Source organism: Genypterus blacodes, unplaced genomic scaffold (genome assembly GCF_046128005.1).
Source record: "Genypterus blacodes isolate CSIRO-AG114 ecotype Tasmania unplaced genomic scaffold, CSIRO-AGI_Gbla_v1 ptg000308l_1, whole genome shotgun sequence".
Lineage (NCBI taxonomy): Eukaryota > Metazoa > Chordata > Actinopteri > Ophidiiformes > Ophidiidae > Genypterus > Genypterus blacodes.
The window spans coordinates 58,268-74,280 of NW_027467097.1; the positions used below are offsets into that span (position 1 = coordinate 58,268).

Below are 16,013 nucleotides of genomic sequence, written 5' to 3' on the forward strand. Positions count from 1 at the left end.
AGTTTGAAATAATCCTCTTCCTCTGTAAAAACACTCACACAACCAAACTCTCTCTCACTCACTCTGCTGATGTGATCATTTATTCTCTACATAACACATTTTGTCCTTATTTTGATTTGTCCAACCTTGAAAACTGCATTAAATCCCTGCCACTGTCCTACTTTATAGATTAATCTACAGAAACTATCCAGAGGTATTGATAAGTCGGAGAACTGCGATGCTTTTGTGTTTCTCTGGACAAGGTTTCCACTGCACACTGCCCTGGGCCAGCAGGCTGTCCTTGAATACAGTAACCATGTACCGTATAAATAGAACGCTCCAGTAATATCTTATCACACTTACTGGAAACGGAAATGTTTAGTTTCCTGGTATCTGAGTTCTCATTAGACTCGACATAGCTAATTAGAATAACCTTCACTTACAATTAAACATGCTGATAAATGCGAGTTAATCAATTCCCTTGGAGTTATGTGTGTATGTTGGAGTATGTGTCTTTGTCCCCATAGTGATGTCTGTTCTATTCTAGCTGCGGTCCCTCACAACACAAGGGAGTGTAAGTGAAATGAAGACGAGCTTATATTTCAGCGACACGTGATATTCTGTGACTGGAACCAGAAAATCATCAGGACTGAAATAGCAAAAACAGCTGAACTTGGCCTGAAAACTGAAGCGGTTACAGAATCCCGGGGCTCTCTGTTAAATATCCAAACAGGTCCTGTCCACAAACACTTTAAGGCCTCGTGCTCGCCCACCTTCGCTGGTCCTGCTGCGCCACATCCAGGCTGGTGTTCTTGGCTCACGTGTTCAGGCTCTGGCTCTCCTCAGGGCTGGTCTGCTGGCTGACAGGTTGGTGGTAGGTATGTCCAGAGCACTCGCGCAGGTGGATGGGCACCTCCTGTCCCCCGACCCCTCCTCCTCCTTTCCTAACCTTATCCTTGTCCTTACGGCCTGGACATGTCCCGCTGCTGCCCTTCGAGGAGACTGTCTGGCCTCGAAAGAGCTGCGCTTGTCTCTGGCATAAGCCTACCTTACTGAGGAGGATGAAGATGTCCCCCCTGAAGGCCTTGGTGAAAATGGCGTAGAGGAACGGGTTGGCACAGGAATTCAGCGGGTAGAAGAGCACCAGCAAAATCTTGGAGTTGGAGACAGTGATGAGCGGCCGGTCCAGCACGGCCGACATGGCGTAGAAGGAGATGGGCGCCATGCACAAGAAGTCAGTGAAGATGAGAACCGCCATTCTTTTGGCAATGTTTGTGTCCTTGGAGCCTGAATGGTAGTGAGGATTATGCACTGCGCAGTAGATCTTGAAATAGCAAGCGCAGATGACCAAAAAGGCCAGGATGTTCAGGATCAGCACTGAAATGATGTAGACCTGAGACATTCTGGACTGGGTGTCCATTGGGAGGCAGATGCTGACCTTCTGGTAACTGCTCACCCCAACCAGTGGGAGCAGGGCCAGGAGGAGGCAGAAGATCCAGCCGCCTAGCATCACGGCCGCCGCGTGGGGCAGACGTAGCTTCCGATCGAGCCGCATGGCAAACGTGATAGCGTACCACCTCTCCAGGGTGATCACCGTCAGCGTGTAGACGGAAAGCTCACTGGCAAAGACCGTGAAAAACCCTGCCAGCCCACAACCGGGGCCCGTCTGCCAGTCGATGGCGTGGTTGAAATACTCGGCTCGTGTGTGCAGGTCTACAGAGGCGATGAGGAGGAGATAAATTCCCATGCACAGATCAGCGAAGGCCAGGTGGCACATGAGGAAGCGGGAGACGGAGAGCTTGTAGTGGCTGGTGAGCAGAACCACCAGGACCACCACGTTTCCCAGGACAGCCAGCAAGCTCACAAACCACACGGACACTCGCAGGAAACCAAAGCCCATGATGTCCTCGCAAGGGTTGAACTCGTCGGGCACCGGTGAACACACCACCTCCTCTCCGTCCTCACACACCACGTAGTCGTAACGACTGTCTAAGTCTTGGCTGGTGTCCTCCTGGGGATTCTTGAGGGTCTCTCCGAAACCCACATCATCGTCCGGCTGGCCCCCGAAGTAGGCGTGATAGTGAAGGCTGCCGTGGAAGTCGCCTCTCCTCCAGTCCTGTTGGCTCTCTTTGAGGTTTGGCTCGTCGTCTGGGACCGGTTCCACCACGATGTCTCCTTGGAGCGACGGCATCTGGAGAGGCCCCACCAAGCGCTTGTGATGCTGGTCGTAGACGGCAGTGAGGTTGCAGATGATATACTCCAAGAAGCTGAAACGCACAGACACACGGACAGCTCACGGTCAAGCAGGAAGGGACTCAAAACTTAGACAGGCTCGACTGCTCAAGTACATCCTCGCACAATCAAATCATTTATAAATCCAGTTTGGACAGAGTTGTTATTTGTCTGGCTCAGCCTTCTTCCTACAATAACAGCAACGAGTAACACTCATTATGGCATCACTGTAAGAAGCTATAGGTAAACACGTCAGAGCATTGGTTCAATCCCTGCCAAGAGCCACAGCATGTAAGTGTGGCTGCCCCACTCACTGGCACATCATCCTTTAATAACATCACATACACAGTGTAAGTGTGTGAGAGCAGCTGCTTGTGTTTACAAAAGTCATCAAGTGTATCACCGGATTCACTTCCTCTCACATCTCTCAGAATTAAAAAATTGTCTTATTAGAACTCTTGCAAGTACATTTGATAAGTAGAGAATGGTACCCTCGTTTCTTCTTCAGGTTCTTGAAGCCGCAGCAGTGGCTGGGGTAGGTGAGGTCGGCGGTGGTGAGGTGCTTGAAGGTCTTAATGGGGGGGAGTTTCTTCAGAGCCCAGGCGTCCCGCGCCATCAGCTCCCGCACAGACTCCATGCCGGCAGCAGGCAGGGAGGTGATGGCGGTCTGGGACACGTCTCTGTAGGACAGAAGGAACGGTTTTAAGATGTTACTGAGTTGAAGGTGTGTGTGTTTTCACACACACCTTCGCAGATTTGCTCTTGTTGGACGAATAACACTGATTTAAGATTTTCTGCAGAGATTTTCTGACCTGAGTGTCTCCGTTGAGGATGTTAGACTCGATTGAGATCTGACTGATTTAACTTCACACCACAGATCAAATAATAATAATTGAAAAGTGTGCAGTGAATCAAATTCTTTTTCAGCCCTCCAGACAGACAGGGAAGTTATACATGATACTGACCACAGTGGATGGTTAAAGCCAAATTAAATGAATTTGACTTTGTGGCTGCAGGTTCCTGAATTCATCAGAAGGGAGAACACAGACAGAAAATATCAAATATTACTCCACCGTTAAGTTTAATAGAGAGCTCATTATGATTGGAGTGGAACTTTTGAGATCTGCCTTCCTAAAATGGGCCTTACAGAAGTATAAAAGCATTAGAACTGAACTTTAAAGCAGCAGTCTGTAAGAACAACCTGAAGGTGAATTTATGGCAACTGCTCTGAGGAAGGCTGAGCTCCGTCTCTGCGTTGTTTTTGTCTGTAGCCAATTTCCCAGTCAGACTCCATCAGAAGGAGGTGCAAGAGAGGTGCACTATTTTTCACGGGACACTCAATTTATGGATTTCTAACAGGATGTAATGAGGATTTCCACGTATTCTGCCAGTGAACAGACTTGAGTGTTTAAGTGTAATTCAGCCGTGTTGGTCTAACTTCTGTGGACGTAGACGTGCTGAGACCGGAGCGCCTCTACGCCGTCGTCCCTCCATCTGTTTCAGACGGTGAGCTTCTACACTCCATCATCTTTAAACAATTATGTGAGGTATTCCTCGCGCTCAGTCGACAAGCTCGTGCCAGATCGACCTCATCGGGACAGAGGGCTGACAATATCGCCGGCATCCTGAGCGATCCCATTATCGCCACATTCCCGTATACGCAGCACAGGACCTGGACCCCCTTACAAGGGCCAAATGAAGGCCAAGTGCTCTTTTAGCTTGTTTCCTAACCCCGTGTATTTCTAAATCATTGTATCAACAGCGCAATTTGATTAAAATAGAAGAACCCCAAGCCAAAAAACACATTAATCACATATTTGTTAAGAGCTCAACAGCTTTTTAGTCCCATTTGCTCTCAGCGCTGCGTTGTCCTCTGCCCTCCTCTCCCCTGGTGGGATGCATTGTGTAAGACTGTAAAAAAAAAAAAAAAAGAAGCTGCACAGACCTCATGACATTGAGCTGATGTTGTCACCGCCAGATGTTTAGCTCATGACCTAATAGAGGTGACCTCACTCGGGACTTGTTCCTCAGTGGAACAGAGGAAGAGGACCTGCAGACACCAGATACCCAGCAGCTCCACAGGTTTGGTGAAGGATTTTGGCACCAGACGCCTCAGAAATTGGAGCGGGGGGAGTGAGTTTTAAAAAGGGTTTTGAGGAAGGGCGACCTTCTCTGAGACACATCCGAACTTTCTTCCTCTCGCACACAATCTGTGTTTGATTTCATCCACACAGCTGTTCCGGAATCATTTTGTACTCTTTGACGATACGCTAGACGTTTTCCCAGACCTGTTTCTCACTCCATCTGCACATCGTGACTGAGGACATCGACACTTGATATTGTGTTAATAATGTAATTAGACTTGGGGATTTTTGAAATGTAGTATAAAAGGAGAAGCTATATTCCCTCATGGTGCACGGCCATGCTGAGGCTTTATTTTGGAGAATCCGGGTGACAAGTTGCTAATCATAACCTTTGTCAGTGCCTAGTTTGTATGCCAATGAAATCTTGTGCCATTCCCCCTCTTTATAGGATATAATCGCTCTGAGATTAGAACGACGAACCACCACAGTTTGAGAACCAATGGACAGAAACAACCAGCCACAGATCTGTATGTATGTGGCCACTAGTGAGCAGATAATGTGTGCTTCTACGGTTTGGTCAGTCTGCCCGAGCTACTTCACATTCCACAGACTCGTCCCTTCTCCGTGTCGATGTGAGCGGCATCAGTGACTGCGGCTGAACCGGTTAAGATTCAAGGCTTAACTGCATGTGGGTGAGGGAACGTGTCGCCTCGTCAGGTACTTACAGGAGCATGGGGCCGCTGACGGTCCCTGCGAAGGCCTTTTCATCCATCTTGGTCAAATACTTATTTCTGTGAAGGTAGCTGGACAGGAAAGCACAAATTTCAGTTTATTAGGGGGAAAAGTTATACTTCACCTTTCAATCAGGCTGCCGGAGCCGGAGCGTGGCATAATATTTTCCCAAACCTCATCACTCACACATTCCCCGTGTTTATTTTCTCTCATTTCGGGGGGTGAAACATGACAGAAAAGGTTTTTAGTCGTGTTGTTGATTCAAATTAGAGAGCGTAAGATGGAATGGCGTACTCCTTACACGGTGCACCCTCACTACACGTCCCCCAGAATCCCTTAAATCTAATAAGGATAATAGACCTGTGAGGGGCCTGTTTGTCTTGGTCGGCCTGCGCTGGGATCAATTCTCCCCTCAGAGCGCGGCGGGGGCCAACACAAACACCCCTGTGGTAAGACTCTCTACAGTCACCCACCAACCGTTTAATTAGGCTCTTATGAGGACCTGGGTCGTGTGTAGGAGTTGTAAAAGAGGAGAGGGGGGCTTCGATTAACATCATTAACACCTCATATCCTGACTATGCAGGTTTGGGACGAGAGCGGTGATAAAATCAGAGAAGAAGAAGTTGCGATGCTTTACCTGTTACCTCTTATCGAACTAAAATAGAAAAGTCTGGGAAGGTTACCGTGTCAAGAGAGTGTCTTACTGCGGACTTCCTGGTACCCACATTTGGAATTTTCCTTTCCCTTGAGAACTGCAGCTTTCTAATCAAGAGCTGGGGTTAGGCCCTCTTTTGGTACATTTGAGAAGGCCGGTGGAGACCCAGCTGCTTTTGTAGTGCAATTTGGAGTAAGAATATACACTTGCCAGATGTCAGGAACGCTTTAATCCAGGCAAAATACTGAGCAACCTAATGTCGGGAGAAATGTCAGGCCTCTAAGTCGACTGATTTTGAGTGTTGCATGAAAAATCTCACGCCGGCTACGAGAGAATAACAAGGACTCGCGAAATGGATTTAGCGAGAAAACTGTGGAAACTCATCAAGTGTAGCATAAAACCCTTGAACGAAATACAAAAGCAACAGAGCTGTGATTATAAAATGTGACAGTGTTGATTAATCGGTCGGTGCGTTTCCTCTCGTGCTCTGCTCCAGTTTTTCTCTGTACGATTAAGGCTAAAATGCAAAGTGAGACGCACAAATTGATGGAATTTATATCAGACTGTTGCTCCCTCAATAATCCTGACTCGCTGCTCCGTCGGCTTATATGTAGACGGGTTTGATGGGAATGACCGCAACTGTGAAGGCTCAACAAATGAATGAAACATTGAGAGACGGATTATCCCAAATACTCAGAACGTACACTTCGTCTAGCTTGGTCCCATTGAAGGCGTAGTGCTGGATTTCGGTGAATCCGTTCCCGTACAGCATCCTGGAATGAAACAATGGCAACCTTTACATGACATCATCAAGAAAACATTGTTCATGTGAAGCGATCTACCTATGTATCGAGTGTGTTTGTGTGTGTGTGTGTGTGTGTGTATAGCTCACACTGTCAGCAAGTCGTTGGTGATGCCGTGGAAAGCGTTGGGTGGGATCTCAGTGATGTAGGGGTGATCGACAATTTCCCTACAGAGAAAGAGAAATGAGATGAATACATTTCATCTGAACGTAGCAGAATGTGGTGCATGGATGAGAAATGACAATACGGCGACGTGAAGAGGATTTTGTGACTGCAGCTCAGTTTATTAGGAAACATTGATTAGCATGTTGCCACTTACAGTATGAAGTTCATGTCATTAGAATGGATGCTGCTCAGGTCAGGGAAGACGGTGATGCCGGTGTTGAAAATCCCCCTGAACGGCACAGAAACTCAGGCTGCATACATGTAATCTCCTTATTATAACCATGATGATTCATAGGACTATAAATAACGTAAAATAATCACGAAAACAAGGAAAAAAGTTGCAAAGACGGCTTGAAAAATCTGTCAGCTTCACTCCTGAACACAGACCACTGCATCGTGTTGCGTAACACTGACAAATTCATTTAACGGTTGATGGACATTTAATAATAGACTTGCAGTTTAGGGAACATTTACAACAGTCAGTGTCACGTCAGGACAAAACACTCAGTTTTGACCTTCTGGAAGGAAAACAACACCCAAGAGTTAGTATCAATGAGTCAAACTTTACATTGGGACTGACATCTTTCAGCCCAAACACATTGATTTCTAACAGAGACGGTCAGTTTGTGCGTCCAGCTGGAGCCAAACTCCAGTGAAGCCTGACTCACTCTCACCCATACTGACACACACATACTGTACACGATGATGAGGAATAACAGTGAAGAGTGCTCACAGGTACTTCAGGTTGGGGAGATTCTTAAAAGCTCCCGGGTCGATGTAGACGAGTCTCTTGGCATTCCGAATTTCTCTGAAAGACAAAATAGATGTGAGACGAGAACATAAGCTTCAAGCCACTTTGCTCGCTCTCGCTGCCATGACTAACCGTGGGCAGAGTGATTACTTCCATTACATTGTTGAGTCACAGGGGAGAATATTCAGACATTGATATTTACTGGCACATGCTTGGATTTACACAAGCTGAGTTTGTTAAAGGTCAGTGTCGTGCTTCGCAGCCAATATGAAAGTCACACACAAGGGGATTCGCACACCAACACGTATTGTGTGGTCTCCAATCCTGCCGACAGGAGAGGGCAATGTAAATGCCAGAGAGAGAGAGAGAGAGAGAGAGAGAGAGAGAGAGAAAACTCTCAGTACAGACAGCCAACGCCGGAAGTAAAGACCAATTAGTGTTTCATTAGCGTGTTGACTCTGCTTTGTACAGGGCCGGGCCTGGACCTGTCCTGGCTCCTCTTCAGACACCTGGGAAACCGCATTCAACTCACCAGACACACGTGTTTGGGCCAAAGGAAGCCTGCAGGTGTGAGGGTTTCATCTCCTGAGAGTTGCTGAGTAAAAACTAGACCAGTGTACGGAATATTATGGAGTCATTCTGTGTTATCACATACATATACAGTATATATCTGTATAGATGTACAGTATATGTTGGTCTGAAGTGCTTGAGGTTGTAGTAAAACCGTCCTGCAGGCTCCTGACTTGACTCGGATCTGTATTTTTGACACACATTTCTTTTCCCTAATAAGACGTTCAAACTTTAGACGCTGGCACATTTTGTGATTTTCCGCAGCTCAGTGAATCCGACCTAAACTGTATTGAACCGGTACCAAACCAGCCAGACAGGCGTACAGTATCGGCTCTCCCGGCAAAGATCGGGTTTTGTTTATCTGAGCCACAAGGGAAAAGGGTTCGAGTCGGCACGATGTGAAGCAATCGACCTGCAGAGCTGCAACACTGAGGAATTTGCAGATTTTGGTCCTTTTGCTGAATTTGTTTATTTCTTTAACCTTATTACTTTGACAATGTATATTTCTAAATGCCCCTTTAAGGCTGTGAGTATTTGCTTATCTAAGTTTCAACCGGTTTCACTAGGTGGCGCTCTTTTCTTTGTTTGCCAATGATGTTAGACAGCATGTAAGTAGTGAGACCTATACAAATACTTAGATGGATATTTTGGTTGTAAACATTCACATAACTTAACTTTGGGTAAAATGCTCGGAATTCTTGACATTCATGTCCCCCCCGCCCCCAGCCCCTCAGACTGCGGCGCCCCAGCTGCAGCCCTGCTTGCACGTGAAGGATCCACAGCTGCTGTCGGCCCCCGAGCAGCCAACAGGAAGCGGGGCATTAATTTGCGTCTGACCCTGAAGGAAACCTGAGAGAGACGCCATTATCTGATGTATGGCACCGCACCGCCGGCAGGCCCCCGAAGATCCAGAAAAACGGCCCCAGAAAACAGATATGACCTTTAGCTGCTGGTGGCTCGTATTGATGTTTCTCTCTGAGGTTTGTTCTCTGGAATAAGACACGACAACTAAAGGAGAGATAATTAAGAACGGGAGATCAATGAGTAGATCACACCAAATTAATTTGCGTATCCCTTCGTTGTTTCCGTCTCGCAGGGCCGCAGCGTCAGTGTTTGAACGCGGTAATTAAAAATGTAAAAGTGTGATGATGTTAAGCAGGAACAAAGTGCGGCTGGTTGATATATGAAGTGTTGGGCGGCGTTCTGTGCGGTCCCCCCTGAAAGCTCGCCCATAAATCTCTCTCCTATAATTGAGAGGAGAGTCCATCCTGCCTCGCCGAGCCGCCTCGGCGTGAGAGAGGCCAAACACGGGCTCCTGCTTAGCCTCTGCGCTCCGACGTTGTTATTACGCCTGTCTCCTTTCCAGTAACTACGGGCCAAATCAACCAGATTATACTGTAAAGTCCTGGATTCTCATCTCACTCACACGCTCAGATGTAATTTTGTAATCTCCTTTGTGGATATTAAGGGGAAACCGGCCTTTGATGAGGAGTGATCGGAGCAGGTAACAGAAGTCGCCCTCTAACACGTTCCTTCCTGGCTTCCTTTGCTGCGGGCCAAGTGCAGTAATGGCTCTCTCTCTCTCTCCGGAGAGCAAACACAGCGGCCCGATCGATGGAGATCAATATGGCGCCTTGTTCTTGAGTTACTCACATGTGTGTGATTTTCCTCAGGCTGGAGAATGAGTGCCTCTCCAACCTCTCCAGAGTCACGTCCACTGATATATATCTAGGAGAAGTAAACAAAGCTTGTAAAGAGGCACAGAGACGTGAGCGCTGCCAGAGTCAAAGAATTGTTGAACTGTGTGACATGAAGAGAAGGTGAAACATGAGATGAGACCCCCCTTTCATTTATCAGCCCACCTTAGCCACAGCCCCCACAGTCATTTCACAGGTATGCACCCACAGATTCATTACAGCCATCAGTCACTCGGCTCACATTTGTTTTTACTTTGCAACAACTACGTTCCAAACTCTTCATAAAATAAACGGGCCGGCCTTTAACCAAAGGAGCGTATCTGCACTGTGAATCATGTACGTTCTGTTTACTTACACTTAAGGTTAACAAAATGAAAAACAGTTTGGAATCCAGAATCTCTGACACACACTTAGTGCCGTTTTATTTGTTTTCAATCAGGTTGGTCCATTATTTCAGCTGGGGAAGGGGATGGAGGCGGTGCTGGAAACGCTGGATGCGAGAGCACTTGTGGCCGTCCGGGGCTTCTGCCGTCTCCTTCCACGCATGACTTGGATGCAGACCCCAGGCTCAGAGACGGAGGATCAAGGCTCAAGTGTATATTTTACCTCGACACGGAGCCTAAAATCACCACCGCACACCCAGAAAGGCTCAGCTCAAATACCTCGCCGGTGCCCGAGCCCTTCTGCGGTCCAAGGACCAACATTCCTATTCTAGGAACGCATTAGCGCTTCCAGCTGTGATTAGGAGCCGGCCGTGATACTAAACAGAGAGCAGATCATCTGCTTGGGTGGGGGACAAAAGGGAAAGGGGGGGAGGGGGGGGCGAGTAGTTCACGACTGGGAGAGCTTCCCGCTTTTAATCAAAGCAAAGCAGTTGAGAGACAACAGGTGGATGTTTGAATAACAGTTAAAGTGGATGAGCCTGGAATGGAATGATGGAATGATTTGTTTCTCACATCATGGAGATGTTGACCATGTTGGCGAAGGCGTCTGCAGGCAACGTAGACAGGCGGGTCTCCAGAAGCCATCTGGTCAAGGGAACATAAAGGTGGACATCTTAGTTGACAAGGGACAAGACACAGCAGCTTCTTCTCTTTCAGCAATAATATGTTTTTGGCTTGTAAATCGTTTGAGTTTCTATATATTCCATATCCGCTTTCACACTCGTACAGATCCAGTCTGCGGTTCAATATGAAGAGAGAGAAGAAAAGGTGGACGGGGCAGCAGCTGAGAGTCAAAAGGGCCTGAGATTCAAAATCCGATGACAGAGATCTTTGAGACAAACGGTGAAACAAATCCTCTTTTCTAGGAACACGGAAGACAAAAACAAATGGATCTGTTTCTGACCGGACCTGAGCTGAGCTGAGCTGGCAGCCAAATCAAACAACGTCTGGGTCTGTTCAGGACAAATGTTTCTCCAAAACGGACAATGGGACCTGCATGAACCTGAGACCAAAGTGTACTTGGATCACTTGGAAGTTATGGAGAACAGGAAGGATGTAGGTTAAGACATTGACTGGTTTCCTTATCTTATCTTATTTCAGCATCATCTGTTGTTCCATGGGGTTTGGAGGACCTGTTCTCCACTATGTGCAAGCATGCAGCTCTAGTTTCAAGGGTCCTTCACTGTGGGCACTTAAACCACTTGTCTGCTCTAAAGAAAAGCGAACGAGATGCTTTGCCGCTCTCGTTTTCCTTGATTTCACTTCAGGTTTTGTGGTGGTTGGTTTAGAGGGAGACAACACAACAGCAGAAGAAGACGATTGAGATGGCGGCTGTGATTGTTGAGGTTACTTTGTATTCTAGGCCCCTCTTGTCTGAACTGGCAGTGAGTGTGTGTGTGTGTCTGTTCGCCATAGAACAAAGCACAAAGTTGCTATCTTTACAAACTTTTGGTTCATATATGGGGAACAATAGACTAATTCAGAGGCTGAGATCTGGCCCGTGAGGCTGAATCACGCTCTCACAGGCTAGGGGGTGAAGGGTGGTTGGTGTATGTTGGTGAGTCAGTAGACGCGGGAGCACGGCACCCCGCGCACACAATTTGACAAACTCAAACAAACACAGGGACACAGAGCAGATCCCTGACACCAAACACCCCCGTCCCCCCGTCACAGCCGTGCCGCTTCGCCGTCGCACTCAAACCTAAATAACCAGCGTGCATTTTCCCCCCTAGAGAAGGCCGGCAGAAGAGAAATCACTCCCCTCCATTTGTCATTTCGGGGTTCGAAACCTGAGAAAACAAACAAGGCAGGAATTGAGTTTGAAGTGGGGAGACGCCACATAATGTCTAATAGTGTGGGCGATGGATTGACGAGGCGGCGGTGTTTACTATGTGCTCGCTCTTGTTTTGGTGTGTAATAGCTTGTGGTGACTTGGCGGAGGAGGTCAAGTTACATTTTCTCTGCAGAGCCCAACCTGCACATTCTCCAGTCTCCCCTGAAATCCTTTAATGTGTTCTCAATCAAAATGCTTGGATGTGAACGACTCACTTACTTTCTCTACTTCATTTTTCTGTCCTGATCTCATACTCGTGCTGTCATGTGAGGATAAGGAGAGAGGAAAACGGGGAAAGACGGGTCGAGGCATCTATTCTTCTCATTTAGAGTTTAATAAAGGATTACGCAGACGCTTGTTTTCTCATAAACACGTGAGCTAATTGTTGTCGCATGTGAGGTATTTGTTATTATTTCCACTTCTCGTTCCAATCGGCTCAAATGAATAGCTTGGAAACTGTCAGTGTTTCCAGTCGTCTCGGCTACAGCTCGTCATGTTCGATGTCCTACTTCTAATTTTACAATTAATCCCAGCGCTCCTCTGCGAGCATCCAGGGAAACAACGTTAGGGGCTTTCACTCTGAAGCAGACGAGACGTTCAGAGAAGACAAAGATCGTTCACGTGTTTAAACTCTAATCCAAGAAGTTCTGACGCTCTCAAAAGACTGCAGGTCATAATTGGTAGACTGAAACCATCATAACTACTCTCTCTCTCTCTCTCTCTCTCTCTCTCTCTCTTTCATTGGGGTGTTTGAGAAATGCACTGTAAAAGGTAAATATTGTATTTGAATGCGTGGTCCAGACGCAGACGGGAGTCACGCTACGCAGGCTTTGAAGAGTCTCTGTGCTCTCCTTTCCACCTCTCTGACTCTCAGTGACACATGGAGTAACTTCCCACAAGTACACACACAAAAAACTCCAAGTTATAAGTGTCCGCACATGCTCTCTCTCACTCTCTCTCACTCTCTCTCACTCCCACTCTCACTCTCACTCTCACTCTCACTCTCACTCTCACTCTCACTCTCACTCTCACTCTCACTCTCTCTGCATTCAGGTCTTTCCTTCATCCTTGTTCCTCTGGCGAAAAATTTTTAACAAACATGGTACGACCTCCACAGAACCACAGCAGAGAACATTGGCTCGTAATAGAGACATTTTCAAAATGAGCACCTTGACAGAGAGAAGCATTTGAAGCATTTGAAGGCACTTTGAGAGCCCAAACCTCCAGTCTTGCTGAGTCATTTCCAACTCGCTATTAAACCAAACAGTCGTCTTTATCTTGTTATTTTCCTGTTCGATCGATATCTTGATCCTGACAAAATACCCTCTGCGTTTCATCAAGTCATCAAGTTTCCACTTTGTAAGCTTAGTTGCAGCAGAAATCCCGGGTGTGGGTCACAGGTTCAAGGCCCTCCTGTGCTCATGATTTAATGGAGTTTGTGGGGTATTCAGACTGATAAACAGGTGAAAACGTAACTTCTTTGGCAGGGACATCAACCCAGACACACACAGCCAAAAGCCATAATGAAGTGAAACGCAGCACTGGCCTGAGTCAGCGGGACTCGACCCCACTGGCCCCGACACAACAGGGTCACTCCTTCCTCTGTGTGTGTGATGACAGCAAAGTCAAACCTCTTCATGCCTCATCTGCTGGAACATTTTGCTCGATGGCAGGTATTTTATGAAGGCTTTGATGATCCGCTGCTGCACTTTCATCTCTTTCTGTTCTCTCTGGATAAACTTTGTAGGAGATAATGACACGTGAAGGGTGCTGCTGGGATGGCGGCGTAAACTCTAAGAACAGAATGAGATCCATCATGAATCAAAGTGATGATGTGGAAAGCTCTCTCCATATCCTGCTTGTGTCACATTCGGTTTGACGTGTTAATTATATGGAATTAGAAACTTTGAGGTGTAAAATGAACTTGAGATGAAACACTAAATGTTCTTCACTTTCATCAGTCTGTTCTGACATTAATGATGAGGTTCTGAGACTTGTTGAGGCATTGAATTTAGAGATTGAGAAGCCCTATGAATGATTCATAAGAATGCAGGTGGTTATTTTTTTTGACAGTGATGATGATGATGAGTGTAAATATCCTCTCTTCATCATCATGTACTAACATTGTAAGCCTGTGCTCTTGTACACAGTGTACTGTGGTGACCTGTTGAGCCAGTTGTCAACATGAAAAACTGCTCCTCTGGTAAGACTTTGAGGGTGAGATGTGAGATGTCACAGACCTTCATCTTCTTGGGTGTAGCATTGCGTCTCTCTCTTTTCTTGTTAAATGCATAGTCAGCAAGAATGATGGGATAGCCTCTGATATATGACAGGGCCTATGGGACGCCCTAAACAGATTCCTCGGGATGAATGATGTCTCCTTTCTTCTTCTTGATGTGTCTATTTCCATCCTTCATCCCTCAACCAAAGGTTCACTGGGTGCAGTGTTCACTTCACTTATCACTGAGGCGAGCTGATCTAAATGGAAATACCCCTTCTATCTCTTCCAGTGCCGTGTTTCCACATCTGCCGTCGATCCCGTCCCGTCTGAAGGGCACGAGTTTCCATCACTCAAGGCAACGGCAAACTGGCTGCTTTTTGTTGCATAACTTTTCACCCTGTATTTAAGCAATTTAGGAAGTGTAAAAGCCTGCCTATGTTTTTTCTGAGGTGATCCTGAAATATTAGATCATGTCTGCCTCCGGGATTCTTTGGGGTCTCGAGGAGGAAGACAGCAGATCAAACTGAGCTGCTGCCTGCCTGGGGTTTTGTCAATTTTCTTATAGTTGAAAAGGTGGCAGATTGGTAAATTCACTTAACAATAATCAGTCAATGTTAACTTAAACTGCAGATACAAACCCCAGAAACAAAATACAAACGTTTAAGATGGTTGATCTACGGACAGGAAATCAACAATGACCAATAACCTACAGCTCTCTATCTCTCTGCCTTCCTCTGTTTCTCTCGCTCCATTCCTCAATCTTCACATCTTGTCCATCCAATTGCAAAAATGTATAATAATAATCAACCACATATTGTCTTAAAGAATACTGTGCTAAGGAAATGAATGCTGTGTTGGATCTGAAGATAATTTATGTTCCCTCCCAACCCTTTCAGCAATATATTATTTGGCTATATATCCATTTAAGAAACTGTTTAAATAAGACTGTTGCATCTTTATTATGTATAGCCTGAATCCCAATGAGCACATTAAGACAGATCAGTAATACTAAACAATCATTTAAAGTGAAATGCTCCCCACTAACAGGCACAGTGACAGTCTGTAATCCCCTGTGGGAATATTCATGATATTATAACGATTTTTCCCGAGCACTTTACATTCATTATACATGAAATAAGAGCAGAATGACTTTTACAGATGCCTACTTACAGCGTCTCTGTGCTCGCCGGAAACCTGGGAAGAATATCAATGTCAAAGCAGGAGATGGTGTGAGCCTTCCACTCAGAGCACTCGCACACGGCCGGGCAGTATTCAGCAGCCGCCGGCACAGAGCTGACAGGGAGGCTGAGCAGCGTCAAAAACATGCATCTGATCACCTGCATGCTGGAGGTTGCTTCAAAACATCCTCAAATTGGCTCCTTTCCTTGTCCTCTTGGTGTCCACAACTGCAGATATAATATGAATATATGTGATAGTCTAGATTTGTAGTTTTTGTGTCATAATCCTGAGTCTGAGGCAGATGAAGTGCACTGACGGGTTATTGCTTAGTTTTCTGACAGGGCCCCAGAAGTTTCTGTTCTGCTGTGGAGGTGTGGATGCTGCTGCAGCTCTGTGGTGGCTTTTGGAGGTGGTCTTCTGCTTTGGGGGGTGGACTCTAAGGCACTCTTGTGTCTGACTTGAGAACAGACTTTTTCTCTCCTTTGCATGCACTCGACAGCATTCTCTTCAAGGTTTAATGTACACAGTTGATTCATATGAATTATCAAGATATAAAAAACATCATAATAATTGTTTTGATCAGTAATTTCTTTACCTCGTGGAAAACAGTAATTTTGCTGTCTGTTCTTTTCTTTTCTTTTCTTTTCTTTTCTTTTCTTTTCTTTTCT

At 46.3% G+C, this 16,013-nt stretch overlaps 1 protein-coding gene across 1 annotated transcript; it reads right to left on the bottom strand.

Moving 5' to 3' along the window:
• Positions 1-796: 796 nt before the first annotated feature.
• Positions 797-15,540, bottom strand: tshr (thyroid stimulating hormone receptor). Its single transcript, XM_076137382.1, has 10 exons — positions 15,337-15,540; positions 10,625-10,696; positions 9,625-9,699; positions 7,384-7,458; positions 6,805-6,879; positions 6,575-6,652; positions 6,387-6,455; positions 5,021-5,098; positions 2,703-2,891; positions 797-2,246 (listed from the first exon to the last, which is right to left on the bottom strand). The coding sequence occupies exons 1-10, from the start codon at positions 15,507-15,509 to the stop codon at positions 797-799; spliced, it is 2,334 nt and encodes a 777-aa protein (XP_075993497.1). The 5' UTR covers positions 15,510-15,540.
• Between the last annotated feature and the right edge of the window lie 473 nt (positions 15,541-16,013).

Bases quoted from the DNA above. Each gene is read 5' to 3' on its own strand.
- tshr (XM_076137382.1), bottom strand. From the start codon at position 15,509: ATGCAGGTGATCAGATGCATGTTTTTGACGCTGCTCAGCCTCCCTGTC. The intron at 10,697-15,336 runs GTAAGTAGGCAT...TCCCTTGACCAG, and splicing joins CCGGCGAGCACAGAGACGCT to ATGGCTTCTGGAGACCCGCC. The intron at 6,653-6,804 runs GTAAGTGGCAAC...CTTTCTCTGTAG, and splicing joins AATGACATGAACTTCATACT to GGAAATTGTCGATCACCCCT.